The 21380-nt window shown below is 38.2% G+C and overlaps 1 protein-coding gene across 6 annotated transcripts; it reads right to left on the bottom strand.

The window, feature by feature from the left end:
* Positions 1–852: 852 nt before the first annotated feature.
* Positions 853–21215, bottom strand: ehmt2 (euchromatic histone-lysine N-methyltransferase 2). 6 transcript variants are annotated; one of them, XM_032581237.1, is made up of 29 exons: positions 21156–21215; positions 19788–19857; positions 19537–19656; positions 18368–18606; positions 18233–18290; positions 17340–17413; positions 17135–17257; positions 16997–17047; positions 15991–16078; positions 15072–15158; positions 14509–14645; positions 13370–13513; positions 12937–13253; positions 11433–11663; positions 10597–10679; positions 10067–10129; positions 8915–9021; positions 8711–8833; positions 8522–8623; positions 7705–7809; positions 6183–6337; positions 4441–4608; positions 4219–4363; positions 4038–4115; positions 3693–3808; positions 2833–2919; positions 2678–2756; positions 2261–2436; positions 853–1561 (listed from the first exon to the last, which is right to left on the bottom strand). In XM_032581237.1, exons 1-29 carry the CDS (start codon positions 21180–21182, stop codon positions 1381–1383), a joined length of 3534 nt encoding a protein of 1177 aa, XP_032437128.1. In that variant the 5' UTR covers positions 21183–21215; the 3' UTR covers positions 853–1380. The 6 variants fall into 6 exon arrangements, with proteins under 6 accessions (XP_032437128.1, XP_032437126.1, XP_032437127.1 ...); XM_032581235.1 differs by having other exon boundaries at positions 18233–18287; positions 19537–19692; XM_032581236.1 differs by having other exon boundaries at positions 15072–15155; positions 19537–19692.
* Between the last annotated feature and the right edge of the window lie 165 nt (positions 21216–21380).

Here is a 21380-nt window from a genome sequence, read left to right on the forward strand (position 1 = left end):
GCGGCAAATATCGTCGGGTCCGGGAGTCGAACCCGCGACGGTCTCAAGGCCTCCAAACATGGGTCGCTCTATCCCCTACACCACGGCACACCCATTTGCAGACTTCTTTATCGAGTCCTTACTGAGGAGGATTGTGGCAAGAAACATAAGAATTATGACTTTCATATTAGAATTCTGAAAAATAAGTTTAGTCTCCATAGTTACTCTGGTTACCATGGAGACTGGACATAAGCCAGAGAAGAGATATTGTTGATCATGAACTGATTTCTTAATCTGAATTGTTTACAGAGGAATATTGGGGGGGAAAATAGAAAAATGAATTATGATTTTAATCTTATAACTGAAAAAATAAATTGAATTTTGTGATTAAAATCAAAATTCTGAGGAAAAATGTTTGAATTCTGATAAAAAGTCTCAAATTTAAGTCAGAATTTTGGCACTAATCCTATTCCACAGTAGCATGTAAACAGTGATAAACTTTTTTATGAAATCTATATCCATAAACATAAAAACCTGTTTGAACTGTTACTTTATTAAAAGAAAAACAATTTCCAAATTCTTGGGGTCATTATTTGTTTTCTATTTTAATGGCCAAATTTTTACCCTTCTTGATTTCTGATAGGGGGTCCGACCAAAGTCATTTCTAAGGTCACAATTGGCCCCCGGGCCACACTTTGGACACCCCTGATGTATCTGATCCGACTTTGTTTAAAATGTGCATGAAAAACCGCAATAATGATAATGACTCAGAGTGAGACATCTTTCCAATTAACACATCTCTAGCCTGTCAAAAGACAATTCTAACGCCCCCTGCTGACAGTGTAAATATATACAATAACAAAATGAAAAAAATAAACTCTTTTCTGTTTTATTTCACTACAAGTGACAGAAGAAACAACATGTATAAAAAATAATACAGACAATTAAACTACCACAAGCATCCATCCACAAACGGACACAATAAGTTCCTTTATGAGTCCAGGAAGGCCTTCAGTTGATCTTCATGTTTTTGCCACAAAGCCTTGAGTTGGTTGGCACAACAGAAAGTGTGTGAATATAAAAGATTTTCACATATAAATGAGGGGGTAATGAAGGCCTCCAGCACAAATGTTTGTTTCTGGTACATTTTTCTGCAACACCAACATGACTACACACACAACTATCAAGAGATCTGTAGATTTTGTAAAACCGTTTAAAGTCTGGTCCTTTAAAATTTAAAGGTTATGATTTCTGCAATAGTGAACGTAATAAAGTGACAGCTTTAGGAAAATGTAAAACATGACAGCACCACAAAACCGGCAATGCCCCACTTCTACAGTCGACTGTGTGCACATGTAAACGTAGCAGGGTTTGATCTGAAGGCCCTGTGGTTTAAGTGTTTTAAGAGTTTCCCATCAAGGCCATCCCGCAGTCGGCTCCCGATTCGGAGCAGGCGTCCATCCGGGCCAGCCTGCTCTGCTCCAGAGCGATGGCCTCAGCAGAGTGCTTACACTTCTCCGACCCACACTGACAGGTGAAGTACTTGCTCTTAATGTCCCAGAAGCGGTCGCCGTAGTCAAACCTGAAGACAAACGTCACTTATTTATGACAGCGCGTTAAGGACATTGTAGAGATACTCAAAAAAGGATTACATTCCTTCCAAAAAACAAGAAAGAAAAGGAATAGAAAAGGGAAGTTTGAGATTAATCAGACATTTTCAAGAGAAAAACGTGAACATTTCTGAATTTGAAGAGTCAAAAATTTGCTAGAAAAGACTAGTTTTTTTAGATTAATCTAAATTCTTAGATTAATCTCAGAAATTTTTGGAAAACAAAAACGTAAAAATTTCTGAGTTTAAAACATTTAAAATTTGCTCGAAAAAACAGAAGTTTTGAGATGAATTTCCAAAATGTTTTAGAAAAAACGTGTAAATTTCTGAGTTTCTAAAGTGGAAAGAACATTTTGAGATTAATCAGAAATGTTTGAGGAAAAACTTGGAAATTTGTGAGTTTGAAAAGTTGAAAATTAGCCAGAAAAAAAAAAAATTAAGAAAGAAACGTGGATATTTACTATTTTCAATAGTTGAAAATTTGCTACAAAATTGACAGTAATCTCAGAAAAATCCTGGAATATTTTATAAGTGTAAAATTTGCTAGAAAAACTGAAATTATTTCTGAGATTTTTTGGCAAAAGATTTTTTTTCTTCGATCTAAATGGCCCTTGTATGTCTTGTTCATATTACTCGTCAAAGACGTGAAAACGCCGTAAATCGTGTTCTCACCCCAGCTCTTGTCCACTCAGGATGTCTCTGGAGCTGAAGAAGGCGATGCGAGGGAAGCGCAGGTCCTGATGCAGCATGAACACACGCACCGGGATGAGGTTTGGGTCACACAGGTGGTTGATGAAGCGGCTGATGTTGCCGTAGTAACGTGCGTCTATGCAGTACACCTCCCCGTCCTTCAGAGGGAAAAACAGAAATTGGGATTGCAAAGGCAAATCTCTTGAGATTATAGAACTTCATTTAATCAATTAACAGAATTTTTGGTTTGTAAGGATAAAATTTTTAGATTTTTTTTTTAAATGAATGCCCTCCTTGAGTTTGCATTTGTTTATTTGCACTTTGAATTCAGGTCAACTCTACAACAAAATATTAGGGTCAGGCTTGTTTTATTTTCATAAAAACTAATTCACGGTTTACCTTGTTGTCGAGGTCAAACAAGTAGGAGTCGTCTTCTCGAACATCAGCCTCGGCGTCAGAGATCAGCTCTCCAACATATCTGAGTTTGGAGAGGAAAAGGTTTCGTTAAGTTCTGTAGAGCAGGAAGGCAGACGAGCCGTGAACGCTTCTCGTACTCGCAGATGAAGCTGCCCTGAGGAATGTCCTGCATCGCTCGGACTCCCCATCCCATCTTCTCCGTCCTGTACAGCTGCAGGCGAACTCTGAGAGGCAAGAGGTCAGAGGTCAGCAGAGAGGTCGTCTGTCTCCTTTTGACTCTTCTGCACGTTTTCCCAAGTCTAAATTTCTTTTCTGATTTAGATGTTAATGTTTGTCTGTAAAGAGTTAAAAAAACAGAATCTGTGAAGAGAAAACACTAGTGGTGAGTGGGTGGATGGATGGATGGGTGGAGTTGTAAATGGATGAATCAACGGACAGATGGTTAAAGATTGAAGGACAGAGGGATGAAGTTACGGATGGACAGATGAATCAATCAATGAAAAAAGTCATTGTAGAAAAAAGAAACAAAGAAAGGAGCAGAAAAAGAAAGAAGCAAGGAAAAGAAGAAAAAAGCTAAAAAAACATAGAAACAGAAAAATTAAGCAAAACGAAACAAGAGAAGAAAGAGAAAAATAGACAAAAAGAAAAACAAATAATGAAAAATTCAAAGAAAACAGAAACAAAGAAAGAAATAGAGAACATCAAAGAGAGAAAAAAATAAAAACAGTTAATGTAAGAATGGAAGCGTAAAATAAAAAAAGAAAGAAAAAAGAATCAAAGAAAAAAAGATAATTTCCTACTCATTTGGGACATAAATAAATCTGAATCTGAGTTTTCCAGATTTGTAAAATACTTCAAATGTTTTTTTTCTTCTAGTTTTCCTGTGATCCTGTGGGATCCATTAACTTCTGAAAACAGTCAACATGCTGCTTATATAATCTGCTTGGCAGAAACCCTGTAGATTAATAATCTGTGATCTCTAATCTGTGGTAGTTACTTTATGCCTGCTTGGACGACTCTGTTCTTGCACGTTCGATAACACGAACACGCCATGTTGCATTCGAAAATGAGAGGAGGTTCGATTTTGTTGAATTCCTGAAGCAGCCGTTGATCCTGCAGACAGAAGTGAGAAAAAAATGAAATAATTCAATCAGATTAAGTTTCACATTTAATTTGCCGTAAAACAATTAGTACTGCATTAAAAACAGAAAGTAAGATGAGAGAAGATACCAAAACTAGCTTAAAATAGTCCAAACAGCAGCATAATTTTACTTCTTAGTTTTATAAAATGTATGTTTTAATAATAAAGAATAACTCTTGAGATGCTACAGCAGGTGTTTACCTTGTCGTACCAGCAGCGGATGCTCAGCTGCCCGCAGAGGCAGTTACTGGAAGAGCAGTCGTCAGTGCAGCTACAATGCTACAAACACCAAAAGTAAAAGGAAACTTTGTGTTTATCAAAGCAAAACCAAAAAAATGTACGTTTTTTTATACAACATGAATGTAAAATAAAACGAGATCACCTGTAAGTGTGTGATGTTTCGATCTATGTTCATTGCTGACGTCTCACAGTTTTCGGAAACGTATTTATAATCCGACGGACATCCTTCATCGTCCACGGCGTTCACGCAGGGGATCGGTATGTTTTCGTAGCCCTGCGCCACGTCGCTGCGACCGACAACAAATCACTGAGTCGTTCAACGAGCGAAGAGCAGAAAACTCTGTGAAACTGGGAGGAAACAGACCTGCAGATGATTCGCTCTGTCCGGATCAGCCGGTTGGCGATTCCTCTGCGCAGCTTCCTGTTGATCTGTAGCGAAACCCAGACGGGCGTGTCGGGCCGGGCGAGGCTGAGCGGCGTGTCACCCTCCCTGTTCATGATGTCGATGTCCGCTCCTCTCGACAAAAACAACCTGCAGAAAGCAAGAAAAGCTCAAGTTTAAAGTACGAGGCTGAAACGATTAATCGTGATTAATCGATTATTGTAGTAATCCACAACTAATTTAGAAATTGATTAATTGTCAATCGTTTTCACATCTAATAATCCCACAAATTGTTTCTTTTGGAGTCAATATTTACCCAGGTAGTTGGGAGCAACATTCGTGATTAATCAATTATTGAAATAATTGCCAAACTAATTTAGTAATCGATTAATCGTTAAATGGACTAAAGAGAGATTGTGCTGCTGAAAGAACAACACAATCAGAGCAGTAATTAAGTCAAAGCTGTAAAATGTATATATATAACATATACATTTTGCATTTAAGATAAAAAAAAAAACTCTTAGTTTTCAAAATTGTAAAGTAAAATTATAAATAACATTTCTGCCTGTATTTAAAAAGCATATTTTTTCTGATATGTAAGTTTTAACATATAATAATCCCACAGATTGTTTCCTTTTTAATCAATATTTACCCTGGTAGTTAGAGCAACATTAGATCTTGATTAGTAGTAAATTGATTATAGAAATAATCGTCAAACTAATTTAGTAATTGATTAATCGCTAGAATATACACTCCAAAAAAAAAGGTTATTCGCTTAAGGAGCAACACAATCAGACAAGAAATTAAGATAAACCTGTAAAAAACATACAATTTGCTTTTAAAATAAATAAAACTCAGTAAGAATTGTAAAATAAAATTGTAAATAACATTTCAGCCGACATTTGTAACCGTTTTCTTCCCTGACTTCTACGTTTTTACATTAAATAAACCGACAGATTGTTGTTTTTTTAAAAATCATATTTACCCTGGTAGTTAGAGCAACATTAAATCTTGATTTGTGATTAATTGATTATTGAAATATTGAAAAAGGAGATATGCTGCATGTCCCTTTATCAAAACCAATTAACATACCAATTAGTAGGGCTGAAATGATTAATCGTGATTAATCAACTATTGAAATAATCGTCAAACGAATTTAGTAACCCATTAATCCTTAACTAGAGTAAAGAGACTTAAAAAAAGTTCCATGGCTGAAGGAACAACACAATCAGAGCAGTAATTAAGACAAAATTATAAAAACATATAAACATTTTGCATCTATGATGAAAAAAAACAAAACCTTTGTCTGTAATGTTTTCTACCAAGTGGGATTGTTTAAGCTTCACTTGGTTCAAATTCTGGAAAAAATTAACAAATCTCCTATTTCACACTTTTTTATATCTGGTTATTAATCTGTTAATCCAAAAAAATAGTCAACGGATTATCGCTACAACGTGACGACGGTAAGTCAAGCAGAAAGTTATTTTTAGCTGCAGATGTATCCTTTCCTGCAAATGATCACTAAAGGAATGCTATGGTGTTACGTTTTAGGCAATAAAATGTTTATTTTCTTTAAAAAAGGAAATTTAATTTATAAACAACAAAAGAATAATGTATTTCTAATCTTGTATAAAATAATCTTAAGTAACTAAATGAAAAATCTGCGGAATGTGGCAATTAATGGTCAGAAAAATCGCTGGCTGCATTAGACGATGTGAACTCACGTCACACACTCCAGGTATCCCTCTCTGGCGGCGATGTGGAGCGGAGTGTCTCCATGCACGTTAACCGAGGAGAGGGAGCAGCCGGAGTTCAACACCAGCTCTGCGATGTCGATGTTTCCAGCGTACGCCGCCCAGTGGAGACACAAGTTCAGCTCCTGCAGCACAGTAAAGAACTGATCCACCGATATCCAGGAGCCAAATCTCCCAAATGTTAGGAACTAAACCCTTTCAGGCACGAACCATCATCATTATGTCAGGGTTTTTTTCTAAAGTGTTTTCAAATTTCTTAAGGCATAAAGAAATTTGGGAAAAAGTTTTTGTAAAAAAAACCAAAAAACATTCTAGGATTTGTTTTTCAGTTGTAATTTTCTCCAAATACAAAGTTATTTGAAAAATACATCAGTAGTATTTAGTCTTTAGGGGTTACTTCATGTCACAATATTTTTTATGTCTTTTACCAGCTACAGTCGTCTACAATAGAAGGAGGGACTGGGTTTTCCTGAGTTGTTCGACAGGCTTTTTCATCTGTCCGCCATATTGGATTTAACAAAATCTTCTTGCAGTGGATAGCCAGTAGTTGGCAGTGTATTGTGTCCACTTCAGTGGTATGTGGGCATTTACAGCATAAAAATCCACAAGAAACACAAGAAAATGGCTTTTACAGTGGTGACCGTTATGCATTAAATGGTTTAACATGTTACTAATACAAAGATTATAAAAACTTTAGAGCAGGAAAATTTGTTCATTAATGAACAAATTTCATTAATGAGGAATTGAAGTGAGTGTAGATCACTTTTTGCTTAGTGGTAGCCTGGTTAAAGAAAGAGGATAAATGACAAGGCTGGTTTTATACCAGGGGTGTGTCCAATGTGTGGCCCGGGGGCCATATGTGGCCCCTGGACTGAATCTGAGTGGTCCCTGAACTACAAGCACAGGTGGTTGATGCAGATGGAGACTTTTTGTTTTTAACTGTCACAAACAAACTAAAATGTCCTGAATAATGGAAAAAGTTTGATTCAATAAAGTATTCATCTTTTTGTTCTCTTTTCAGGAATGCATCTATTCAGTGACTTTTACTCAAAAGCAGACAGCTTTTAATTTATTCAACATTCATCAACATTTCATGCAAAAAGTGACAAGAATCCAGTTTTTATAGCTGAGATATTTGTTTGTATTTTTTTTCCCAAAAACAAGCAATTTGAATGCCTCTTTTAAAATAATGCTCCTTTTTAATGTTAGGAATACATTGATTTACGCAATCATCCTTATAAAATGTCTAACTTGATTTATTTTAACTATTGCATGCTTAGTTCAATGTTGAGTAGGTAAAATTTGATTTTAGAAATTGTATATTTTTGGGAAGCAAGTAATTCTGAGTTAGTAATTCTGTTTTATACTAAAGTGCCAAAGAAATTATGAAAATTCAGCAGAAAATCGATCTTATGTTGCCTTTAACACCAGCTGAGGCTCTCACACATTTAGTTTCTCATTTAAAAACACATATAATTTTTTAAGCACTCACCTTATCTTTAATGGAGACGTCGGCTCCTCTGTTCAGCAGCGATTTGATCACTTGAACGTGTTTGTGTTCTGCAGCCCAGATGATCGGTGTCCAACCACCGTTGTCCTGAAATTGGAGAACCAAACCTGTTTGTGTTTAGGATTGCTTTGACATCAAATTAATGAAATATTAGATATTAATCTGTTGGATTAATGGTACTTTGGGTAGATTATGAAGAAATAAACATTAAAGGGCAGTGTTATGTATTTTCCAGGCACTATGTTGACTTCAGATGTTATAAAAGTGCTATATTTATCAAATGACTTACAGAAATCTGACTTCGTAATTTAAGGGTCTCTGTCTCTTTAAAAACTACGCCTTCTTCACAACATGGCTCCTCTATTAACTCTTTCACAACGTTTTTACCAGCGTTTCACTGAGAAGTAGCTCATTATCTGAGCTCAGCGTAGGTCCACCAGGTGTTTGCTAATTGCTGCTGGCTAGTCTGAAGGAGCTGAGTGAAGGAGGTGCGGCGCCTTGAAGGCGGGCCTATGTCCACCCAGGCGTTTTGCACAGCTGAGTGGTTGCCATGGAGATTAAAGGTTTTCTCAAACATGCATGAAAGAATCAAAGCAACACATTATAACATGATGTAAAGATTAAAAAGTTAATTTTGCAAAGCACTGCTCCTTTAAAAGTTGGATTTTGATACACTAATGTGAATAATAATTGTAAATGAGTGTGGAAGGTGCTTTAATAATCTTATATTTTTTTAAAATATCCACTATAAATAAAAAGATTTTGTGACCGAGGTTGATGATAGTAGTTCTGCTCCCACCTGAGCATTTACATCCACCTGGCCGGTCTCCAGAAGCATATTAACGATTTCCAGGTTCCCCAGCTTGGCTGCGTGGTGGAGGCCAGTGTATCCATCCTCCTCCTGGTAAAGAAACACAAACAAAGTGGCTGAAACCACAACAACAACAAGAATCCAGTATAAATGTGAAATGTGAGCACGGATACTCACAACGTGATAAACGCAGGCGCCGTTCTGGATCAGGTAACGAGCCACATCAACGTGATTATTGATTACGGCTTCCAGCAGAGGAGTCCTCAGGTCTTTGTCTTTGGCATCAACCTGAGCTCCAGCCTGGCGCCATTAAAACCACAGCAGGAGGTTAGCTAGGTGCTAAAACCTGTGGGTGACTAGCAGGCTGCCGCCTTTACGCACCTGTATCAGCATGTAGCAGACCTCCAGCAGGCCTCTCTGGGCTGCAGCGTGAAGAGCTGAACGTCGGTTCTGAGACTCAGGCTGGTACGTTGGATCGATTCCCTCCACTGGAAGATAGAGAAACATAAATCAACTTAATGCTCTTTTTGCCGTTAAAGCTGCAGTAGGTAAATTTTATAAAATAGATTTTTTGCATATTTGTTGAAATAATAATCTTTTACAAAATTGATCTCGTCAACTTCCTCCTTGAGCTTCTATTTCCTTCTGAAGAAATGCACCAGATACAACCAATCAGAGACAGGGGGAGGGTCTTGGTGCTGTCAATCAACCTTATGTACTCACTGCTAAATGTGCTAATGGCAGAGAAACAACTTACTATCACAGAAAACCGTTTCTCCGCTGTTATCAGTGGCTATGTTAAATAGCAACAGCATTCATGACAGGATCTACTAGCTGCATCGTAAGAGAGAGCAAGGGGGAGGGAGGAGAAGGGATGAGCAGCGCTACATGAGATCGTGATTGACAGCGCTAAGATTCTCCTTCTGGCTCTGATCGGTTGTTTATAGTTAGCATTGTGAGAAGGCAGAGGAGGTAAATTTTTTCACCGTTTATATGTGTCAGCTCCCAATGCCAACTAGAAACAACCAATCAGAGCCAGAAGGGGGGTTTTAGCGCTGTCAATCATGTCCATGTGGGGGTTGCTCAACTCCACCACCCATAAACCCTCTTAGAGACCATAAACAGTAGAACCTGTCATAAATGCTAAGGCTAGGTTTTCCAGTCACAGTGAGTTGTTTCTTTGCCATTACCACATTTAGCAGCAAATACATGAGGGTGACTGACAGCACTAAGACCCTCCTCCTGTCGCTGATTGGTTGTTTTTGGTCGGGAGCGCTGCATTTCTTCAGATAGCAATAGCAGCTGAGGGAGGAGGTGGAGGTGATCGATCGTTTCACAGATTATCTGTGTCATATTTATCTGTTGCAACAAGGTTTTAACAAATCTCTAAAAAACATATTTTTTTATAAAAGTTACAAACTGCAGCTTTAAAGAGCCTCTCTGATTGGTTAAAGGACAGCAAACCAAACACATAAACGTTTCCTGCTACCTGCCTGGCTTCTCCCTGCAGCAGATGTAATGATGTCTCCTTACCTGCATCATCGTCCCTGCTGCTGGTCTCTGGGCTAATGTCTCCTCCCTGACCTTTTGCTCTTTCTATTGTGGCAATAAAGATTCTTTTAAATATGTAGAAAGCAACAGTGAGCACAACTTCTGTACAGAAATTAAAGCAGATTCGGTTTATTCCTGGCATTACCTAGCTAGCAAGAGATGTAACAACATTAGCATTATTGCTAACTAGCTTAACATGACAATATTGGCATCATTTAGCAATTTAGCATAAACATCATTACTCAACTTACAGCGTTTGTTTAGAAAAACTTGTGTAATGTTTCTGACATACACCATGCAGAAATACTCAGCAAAATGTCTCCAGTTGGTGTAAGCAAGGTGTTAGCATCTTTACGATAATGGTGCGTTTAAAGACGGCTCGGAAAAACATGTGAAGGCCTGTTTAACAACGGTTCAAACCGTTTTAATGGCTGAAAACAGACGTCCCTTTCGGATATATGTGATATATGTTGTTTTTTCTTTAACAGTGCTTATTATGGTATGCCACTCACTCAGCATCAGCAGCACTCGCTGGACCTCTCCTTGCTTTGCAGCAGGATAGAGCTGCCGCGGGTGGAACCTCAGTTTCTTCCTCCTGGTACAGAAAAAGTAACTTTTGATCAAAAATTGTTTAAAAAAATTTGTTTTCTTCTTCTTTTTTTCTCTGGATCACAACAACGTTTACATAGCTCTACTGCAACATATGTTTATGTGAAATTTCTATTATGTGAGCAGAAAACAAGTTTCCCCTAATTAAACCAATTTTAGCAAAAATATTTGGTAGCTGAAAGGTAGAGACCTTTGAATTCTGCACAATTTCAAATTGATAATCCAAAAATTGACTCTCAATATGCTTCTAAAAGTACTGAACATTAGGGCCATTATACTGATAAATAATAAAATATTAAACGATTAAATTATGAGAATACATTTTTTACTTTTCTGTCTTGTAAATGAGATCTATAATATCAATGAGACAATGTGTATAAATAAAGGTAAGAAATATGTAATATATTATACTATATATGTACATATCTACATATATTATTCACATATTACATATATAAATATATACATATATAATGTAAATATATGTAAATGTTACATGTAAATATAAAATATTGAATTATTATTATGGGAATAAAGTCAAAAAATTATTAGAATTACATAATTATAAAATATAATCAATAATGTTTATTCCATTTTATTATTTTCTATTATTACTGTATTCTAATAATTTTATGATTTTAGTCTCACAATAATATTTATATATAAATATATTATTTATTTTATTAGTGTGGCCCTAATACTCCTTTGTACTAAAATCTAAATCCGTGCAGTCTCTAACCTTTCCGTTTCCTGTGTGAGAATTGCTTTCTGCAGCGCCGCCCTGCTGGGTCCAGGTGGTAGTGCACTTGGGCTGACTGACTTCCCATTTGGCATGCAGAGAGACGGACCTACGCTGTCCACTCCCTCTTCAGCTGGAGGAACAGCAGGCACAGTCGTAGCTGAGGGGACGGGCTGAGGAGGCTGCTGCTCCACTGTGGGAGCTACCAGGCCGTGGCTCCGCATTCGAGCGCTAAGAAGACAGAAAAACAGGGAATCTGCAGGTTTCAAATATAAGACTTCAAGATGTTTTTAAGACCATTACGTATGAAATTTAAGACCTGTATCACTACAGAAAGGAACAAAAGAGAATTGCATATTTTATACGGTAGTGATAAGCTTTTTCGCACATAAAACAAGTAGCATCATATAGGTCAGAGTCAGAAGAAATCCAACGTCGTCCAACCAACTGAGGCAGGGTTTCCCCCAGTGTATTAAAAGCCTGGCGGGCCACCAGGCTTTACTTGCACCCCCACCAGGCTAAACTCTGCTTATTTTATTTATTTTAGAAGTTTTTAAGTCTTCATAATTGGTGTTTAGGTATTGTTAATGTAACCCTGTCCGTGTGAGACGACACCTTGCTGTTCCTTAGACTCTGCATTGTGTTTTCTTTAATGGTTGTTGTCGGAAGGAAACTTGAGGCAGGAAACGGACACACACGGCGGTTGAGATCGTGGTTCAGACCGTTTATTCGGACCACCCGACAGCGCAGCGGCTTCGCCTTCAGAATTCACAGCAAATACTGCGTGTCAACATACGTCTCATTAACGCAGCTATTTTTTTGTTTACAGATACAGCATATATTAAAAAAAGAAGAAAAAGACAAAACGATACAAAACTGACTACTTGGACATTAAAAGTAACATTTGGCTACATTGAGGAGCTGGCGGTCAGCATTGCTTACCGTCAGAATTCACAGCAAATACTGACCGTTGTTCTGCCAGCGCACCGTAACTGACGCCAAGTACGGCGCTCTTCATTGGATCAATCAATCAAGTATATTTGTATAGCATATTTCCCCAACAAAGCAGTTCAAAGTGCCTTACATCATAAAAACGCCATAAAAACACAAAATAGTCACCAATTTTAAAACCAATAATAAACATTGCATTTTGTTGAGTACATCATTAAAACCATCAATGCAAACCAAATATGTTGGTCAACATTCCAGTGATAACGGCTCAAAAGCAGCCTTGATGTAAAGGAACTCAGTGTTTCAGCTGTTTTGCAGTTTTCTAGAAGTTTGTTCCAGATTTGTGGTGAAATTGAATGTGCGATAGATGCAAAAAAAAAAAAAAAGTGAGGGTTCATTAGCAGCTAACTAGTCTTAGTATTCGTGTCAGGCTATTTTGTGGTGAACCAGTTTCACAGATTATCTGTCTTATATTATACCATCACAACATAATGATCATTTTAACAAATAGGTAAAAATCATATTTGGAGAATATTTCAGTAAAATATCCTACCTGACAGGCCTTTCAGGCATCTTCCCATCCTTCATCCCTCCTGTTGAGGCAGTGAGAGAGGGCGCCGTTGGGGCTGATGGGGGCAGGGAGGGCGTGGTTGTGGAGGAGGCCGACATGGTGACCACCGTGGTTGCGGAGGTTGATGCCGAGGACGGGATGATTATCTCCTGGGCCTCTGAGGCGTCTTCCCCACAGTGTGGACAGAAAAGCATCCCGCCGCCGTTGGCCTTGCTGCGGCCGCCGCTCAGTACGGTCACACAGCCGCGGTGGAAGCGATGAGCGATCCGCTGGTCCGGGCAACATTCCAGAAAAGTGCCCTGAAAGAGGAGGGGAAATTTGAAACAAATCAGATTGAAACACAAAAAGATGCGATAAGAAACAAGGAGGAGGAACGAATCCTAATTTTACCCTCCACCCACAGGTTCACACTTACTGCTATGCAGAAGTACCCACATCCAGGACAACAGTGGTGTTTCACCATGTGTGAGCGATGGACGTCACACAGAACCATGAGGGGAATCCGACTGGACGGCCGCATCGTCTCCGCTTTCATGGTCCAGTTAGTGCAAGCCCGGAGCTGAAACCCAGCGACAGAGGAGCCGGCAGACTGAATTTAAGACTTTTGATTATATTTAACCACCTGAAGTACTTATGCAAAGTGGCAAAATTTTGTGGCTAATATTTCAAAATTATTATTATTTAAGGTGAACTATTTTGCTTCCTTGAACAAGTTAGATCTATGACCGATACAGGACATGTTCGTTACATTTTTACATAGAATCATTCTTGGATAATGAGATTTATTTCTGCTCAGTATTTTAAGATCCTTTCATAATGAGCTGTTTTAGGGCGTTTTGTCATTTTAAGTGCAAATAAGCTGCTGCTGGCCACGCCCCCCAAATCAACGTTCATACTTACACATGAAAATGGCGGCAAAAAGATGCGCAGTTATACAACCATATATCTTTGAAAAGCAATAGTAGAGCCTCCTGTACAACCAACAAGACTACAGCAAGTGGATTCTGGATGGTAAGCCAACAACAAAAACTTGTCTTTTCCAGCAGCCATTGTACAGCAGTAAAACCAGCTGATCAAATGTGCTGGAGGTCAGCTAGGGTTGCTAAGTGACAGGCTGGGTTTCGCTGGGGTTGCCAAGTAACGGCGCCGATTATTACTCAACATTTTTGTTTTGAATTTTTTGTAACAGCTCATTTTACAGACACCAAAAAACATTAACGTATTGCAAATTAGAAGAAGTAGAAACTCAAAAGGAAATACATAAACATGCAAAAACAGATTTTTTCCATAGTAGGTCCCGCTTTTTCTAAAAAACAGAAAATTCTCGGTTGTCCTTCTTTTTTAGGGCTGCTGAATTTCTTTACATTTGCACCTAATGTTTAAGTTCCTTCTGATTATTTGCCTTTATTTGGTTCCTTCTTTGTATATCTTTGGACAATGGCTCCTAGTTTGCCTCTTTTCAGTCTAGTCCGTTTCACAAAGCTCTACTAGAGTAAATAATAAACTGGATGAGGATGCATATCTGCGTTCCTGTCAGGGATTAGCTGGACGAACCTCTCCGTTGAGGCTTTCCGTCGCCATGCACTGTCTGCTGACCCGCTGGCTGGTACTGTCGACCCGAGGAGCCTCCATTCTGCAGCTGCACAGAGGAAGCTCCTCCAGCCGCTCCATGTCGCCTGCTTCGCTTCCATCTGCAGAGACATTTCACATTTAATCGCAAACAACAAAACTAAAGACTAGAAATACATTCTACATTATTTATAGCAAGAAAAAAAAAAAATTTAATCTTGTCATTTTGTATTCAATTTGTACGATTAATAAGCTACGTTTTACCAAATATTTGAACAGAAAAATTACAGGATCCTGATTGTGAAGATTAAGTAACATTTTTACTAATCTTCACCAGATAGACTGAATAACTTCACATCTAAAAGAGTCTAAAAGTGGATCCCATCTGTTATTTTCTTTATAAACACTGACTGAAGACGAGCACATTTGAATTAATCTATCAGCTAAACCAGATAAGGAAATGTTTTTCCAGCTAATTTGACCGTTTTACATAAGAGCACTTTTATCTGGTTCACAATTTAAAGAGACAGTAACATTTATAAACCGACCAGCAGGAGGGGAAAGAGTCAGACTGTCAGCAGCAGCAATGTCCAAATCACCCAAAGGAACCTCTGTGTATTCTCCAGACCTTTCTGCTGAAAAACAAAATAAATATATACAAGTGACGATCAAAAATCATCCATGTTTTACAGAATGGATGGAGAGAAAATAAAAAGTATGACTTATTCAAATAACTATTAAGGGGAAAGGCTTCATTATGTGTTTATGATGATGTTTAAATATGTTTGATAGTGTAAAAGAATTCAATTCAAAACAAAAATACAAATTAAAAGCTGTCGTAACTCATATCATTCAAGTTTCTTCAAAGAGTTGAAGTGGCTGGTAATGCTTTGAATCTCCAGTAGCAGTCAGTATCACAGCAAATCTGAAAAAGTCTCTGACTGAAGACTGTTGCTGCGTGACAATCTCATGACATGCTAACCTGGATGACATCATCAGCTGTTGACAAGCACTGCTAATCAACCTCATTTGCTTTTGCCGCACCTCTTTAAATCTCTGGTTAGAAAATTGGAATATAGTTCAGGTATTATTTTAGCTTTTGAGACGGTAATCGGCTGCTCCCGGTTGGGAAAACACTTTGTTGCCACAGTTACGTCTCATAACAACTATCCAAAAGTAAAACTTAATGGTGTGAACGCACCATAAGAGCAAAAATCCTTCTGGTTGCACAGAAGCCAAAACCAGAGGGAATAATCTTCCAAACATGAAAAGTCTCAGCAAAACATAATGAAAAGTGTAGAAAAAGAGCAGAACCAGAACCAATGCAATGCAGGTACTCCAACATGCTGCCACCAATAGCAGCGCTCTTCTAGAAACAATACGGTAAAAAGTCAAAAACAAATAAAATATGTGAGACGGTGAATAATTGTTCACAGATTTTTGGAAAACTGAGCTCTTTAAACTCACCCTCTTCTGTTTCCCCCAAATCAATGGTGATAGTGTCTTTGTCCTGATCCGACTGCGGCCGCAAAGACTTTCTCTCAGACTCCAAACTCTGCAGGTCAGAAAAGGAAAGTAAAATATTTGACATGTTTTGGATGGGAAGTTCAAGCTGCTTTTATACTTTTAAATTTGTGGATATGAGGAAAAAGAAAAAAAATTAATCATCAAAGCATCAAATCGATGCTTTGACCCTGACAAAGCTGCGCTGGTGTCAGGGTTTATTAGAAGCCTGGCGGGCCACCAGGCTATGCTTGTGCCCCCACCAGGCTAAACGATGCTTATTTATTTAACTTTCTTTTTTAAATGTTTGCATTTCTTAAGACTTTACAGTTGGTGTTCAGCTATTAATCTTCCAATCTTTCAATAACACACAATTATCAAGTGATATTTTCAAATTTCCTGTCAACTTTAAAGATTTTTTAACTCTAAAACACGACGGACCGCTGGATGAATGACTGCCCTAGCGCCCCGAGCTCCAGGCTTCGCAAGTTTTCTGGGGGAAACCTTGGCTGGTTGTAAAGTGTAAAAAGACAAAATGGAAAATTATTGCTGCTACAACTAAACAGGGACATACAGCTCTGGAAAAACTAAGAGCCCACTGCACTGAACCGCATTAAAACCTCCAGGTTATTCCACCAAATATTGATTTCTGAACTGTTCCTGAGTTAAAACATTAGTTTTGTTGTTTTTAAATGAATATGAACTTGTATCCCGTGTATTATTTGAGGTCTGAAAGCTCTGCATCTTTTTTCTTATTTTGACCATTTCTCATTTTCTGCAAATAAATACTAAAGTTTTGCTTGTAATTTCAGAGACATTTTGTCAGAAGAACATAGAATAAAAGAACAATGTTCAATTTACTCAAACATAAACCTATAAGAAATAAAATCAGAGAAACTGATCATTTGAAGTGATCTCTTAATTTTTTCCAAATCCGTATTTACGGATCTGTAGCGGCAGAAATAATCACCTGATCTTCTGTGTTGGTAATTGGCTGCTTCTCTTCACCTCCATTTTCCAACTGAAAACCACAAACAACCAAATTATGATTTTACTTCTTCCACACATAAATCAATAAAATCACCAGTAATGTCATTAAGCCTGACACCTTTTCTGAATCTAGAGCAGATAAATGGTTTCCATCGTCAACAGACTTCCCCAAAGAGCTTTTGCTCTTCGCTAAAGCTTGATCTGTAACAGACTCCGCCTTTACATGAAACAGCTTCTCGCCCTAACAGAAACACAAAAGAGGCAAAATGAACGAAATCGAGCCAAACGTTTAAAAGCCAGAAAAACAGAAATGATCGACTCACCTCAGCTTGAGCCTTGTTTGAGACTTTTTCACATTTCCCCAGTGAGCTCTCGGATAGCTTCCTCTTTTTTGCAGCTTTTAGAAACATAACAAAACAACACGAGCAGCAGCAGCTTTAGTTTCACAGAAAAAAATGGCTTCAGGGTCAAAGGTCAATGTAACGCAAGGGGTTTTAATTAAAAAAAACTTTTTAGTCATCTGAGAATTTCTAGATGGATGGATGGATGGATGGATGGATGGATGGATGGAGAAATGGATGAACGGATGGATGAGATGTAGAAATGGATGGACGGACGGACGGACAGACAGACAGACAGATAGATGGATGCGCGGATGGATGGACGGACGGACAGACGGACGGACGGACGGATGGATGAGATGTAGAAATGGACGGACGGACAGACAGATAGATAGATAGATAGATAGATGGATGGATGGATGCGCGGATGGATGGACGGACAGATAGATGGATGGATGTAGAAATGGATGAACGGATGGATAGATGGATGGATGGATGAGATGTAGAAATGGATGGATGGACGGACGGACAGACAGATAGATAGATAGATAGATGGATGGATGGACGGACGGATGGATAGATGGATAGATGAACGGATGGACGGACGGATGGACGGATAGATGGATAGATGAACGGATGGATGGACGGACGGATGGATGGATAGATGGATAGATAGATGGATAGATGAACGGATGGACGACCGGACTGTAAACTTTGATATTTATTTTAACCTTAAAATGCGTCAATCCAAATCTGTTCAATAAACTACGAATTAAAATTTGCATAAATGTAAAAGTTGTGAGAAAATCCTGATTAATGCAGAGACGTTTATAAATCTCCTAATTTCACCCGCTGAGTGATTTAAAGCCACTAACCGGTTTCAGAGTCGGATCCTGACGCCGTCGCAGCCAGAGCATCAACATGACTCACCTGCTTACCAGAAACATTCACATCACACAGAAATCCCTGAAAATATTCATTTACTTCCATACGACCCAACTCGCTCTCACCTGGGCCAGCGGGGGCCGGTTCATGGTCTTCCGGGCCCGGTGGATCTTGTGTGGGCCTGGAGAGGCGGCGGGAGTGGAGGGAGCAGAAGGAGACGGGGAAGAGGAGGCGGAAGGAGCTGGAGGGAGGTTGGCCTTACTGGTGGACGGCCCGGAGACGCTCATCTTGGCTCGGCCAGGAGACAACGGGGAAGACGTGTAGGGAGAGGGAGACATCGAGGAAATGGACTTTGCAGCATGACCTATTAAAAAATAAATACCTTAAAACAAAATCTGTAAAAGTCAAGAAAGTTAAAAACAAAGAAAAAAGAACCAAGAACTCGCAAACAATAAAAAAAATCTATGCAGGTTTGATTTACTGAATCCTTTTTTCATATTAAAGGTGATCTATTATGCTTCCTTGAAGCTTAGGTTTATGGTCTATACAAAACATGTTCATTACATTTTTTGCAGAAAATAATTCTTAGATACTAAGATGTTAGTCTGCTCAGTTCTGCTTATTTTGAGCTCTTTTACACTCTCATGTGAAAATGGCTCCAAACACATGCACAATTATACAACTGCGCTTCTTTGAAAAGCAGAAGTAGAGCCTCCTACACAACCAACGAGAATGCAGCAAGTGGTTTCTAAATAGTAAGTCAAGAACAAAACATTTGATTTTTTCCAGCAGCCATTGTACAGCACATACAGAGGTAACACCAGCTGGAGTTAACAGGTTGGGCTTGACTAGGGTTGCTAGGTAACGGCGCAGAGCCCATGGAATGTGACTTAACCATTTGAAGGTTTTTTGAAACAGCACATTTCTTGACAACATAAAACATTAACTTATTGGTAAAAAATGTCTGGATGTTTTTTTTTAGTGCATGGGTTGTTTTTAGAAACATTTGAGACATGCAAAATGTAAATTTTTCATAATAGATCTCCTTTTAATACTGTTTTGCCACTTGGTCAGTAGAAAATGCAACAATAAAAACAAAACAAATTCTTCAAACATTACATGGAAACTGTTTCTCTTTCCACCACCGTTTCATTCTTCAGAGATACAGCAGCTTAGTCATAATCAAGTTGCCAGTTTTCTTTATGAGATTCAAAATAGCCTTGCTCCATAAACCCTTGGTTAACTTTCTCATGTTAAGATGCATAGGGATGGTGTGATTATCGGCAAGTTTCACCTGCAACAGGTTTGTTCAGCGGCGGCGAAGGAGGAGGCGACCAGGTCTCTCCATCATCAGCAGCGTCAGAAAGGCCCTTTTCCGGCTTCTTAGATGTCAGCGATGAAAGCACTTTGGGTTCTAGCACGGAAGCAGACATGATGAGGGCTGCGACATCTGGTAACATTCAAAACGTTTCTGTTCATTTTTATTGAAAAGAAATAAATAAAAAAAAGATTAAGGATGTTTTTAATGTCCAGGAGTTAACTTACCTTCTTTAACTTCACTGGGAGCGGCTACAGACTCTGTTGCTGTTTCTGGGTCGTCTTGGTCTGGGGCCTCCTGTCGGAGAACAAGAAGAAGACAAATTAAGAATGTAAAGTTTACATCATTAGTTTATTACATTATATAGAAGCCATAATGAAGCTACACATATTTACTTTAATTTATCATTTCCTGAAAAACTGATAAATAATAAACAGATCAATAAGCTTCTAGCTTAATATCTGACCATTACAGTTTATTTTAAATTGGTTTGTTTTTGGTATAGAACTTGCTTTAAAGCAGTCACAAATTTGTGGTAAAACGTGGGGCCACTGAGAGCTATGCTGCCAGAAATAGCACAATGTTTAGATTTGTAAACGTCTCTATGATCCCTGCAGCTTGTCAAATGCGTAATCTTGAACTGTCTTTCTACTGATGCTAATCCTTTTCTCCAGAAAGCATCACACTGTGGAAATATGCAAAAGAGTGAGCCCTGCAGAGGACAGTGAGGGGAGCTGCGGTTAATGAAGTGTGTACTGCAACTAGACTGCTGCACAACATTCTGCCTCAAGCTATTAAAGCTCAAAACTTTATATTATCCAGCTTATATTGTATGTTTTATTTATTATTTATTACTAATCTGAAATCATACTGTAATCTTAAATGTCAAGTTTTCATTAACTGTACGCATCAAATACTCATAATTCATGGAAATAAACGTGAATCGAGTTACTGGAATAAATTAACTTTTTAAAGATTTTGTAATTTATTAGAACAGTTTATCACCTCATGTATCACAAAGTTTAATTAAATCTGTCTGCAAAGCAGAAATAAAATGCAGTTATCTAGCTTGTTTCTAAGCTATTTACAAACTATTGCATGTATCAATAATTCCATAATTCTGGGGCTAATTGAATAAATTAAGATATAATACTTCCGCTGAAAATAGCCGGAATAAAATAAATTACTATATAGATTTGAATCACTTAAAGTAAAAAAAATTACTTTTTTTGCACCACTGTCTGCTCAAAAACAACAAGCTGTCTTCAAAATGAAAATAAACGCACTGAAAAGCGACTTCACACCGTAAGAAAGCGGCTTAAAGGAGATTTAAAACTTCAAACGAAAAATAAAAAAGGATAAGTATAATCAATAATACAACTATCATAAAGGTAAAACATCACAAGCGAGGCTAACACTGCTAGCACTCTTGGCTTGTAAAAAATGTCAATTATTATAGACTAAAGCAGAAATATGCTTAGTGAAGAAAGAGACGTCGTTAGCACGTATTTGCTTTGTACGTTGGTTCGTGTACAACATGATAAATAAATGTTACTATCGTTAACAAGCCTTTAAAGTTCATGCAGCTTTTCTACCTTTGTCGTTGTCTGAGGAGCCGACATGTTTCCCAGTGAACGTAAACGGTTATGAACGTACTACGTCCATAGACTTAGCAGAACAGACGGCGCACGCGCTTCGTTCCGCAGTAGAAACGGTACGTCACCGCGTCCGCCATATTGCTAGTGGCAAGATCATGGAAAGCAGGACAACTGTTTGGAAACTTGAGTTTTGTGAATTAAATTAACTCTAGATAATACTAT

This window comes from Xiphophorus hellerii, chromosome 13 (genome assembly GCF_003331165.1).
Source record: "Xiphophorus hellerii strain 12219 chromosome 13, Xiphophorus_hellerii-4.1, whole genome shotgun sequence".
NCBI classification, from domain to species: domain Eukaryota; kingdom Metazoa; phylum Chordata; class Actinopteri; order Cyprinodontiformes; family Poeciliidae; genus Xiphophorus; species Xiphophorus hellerii.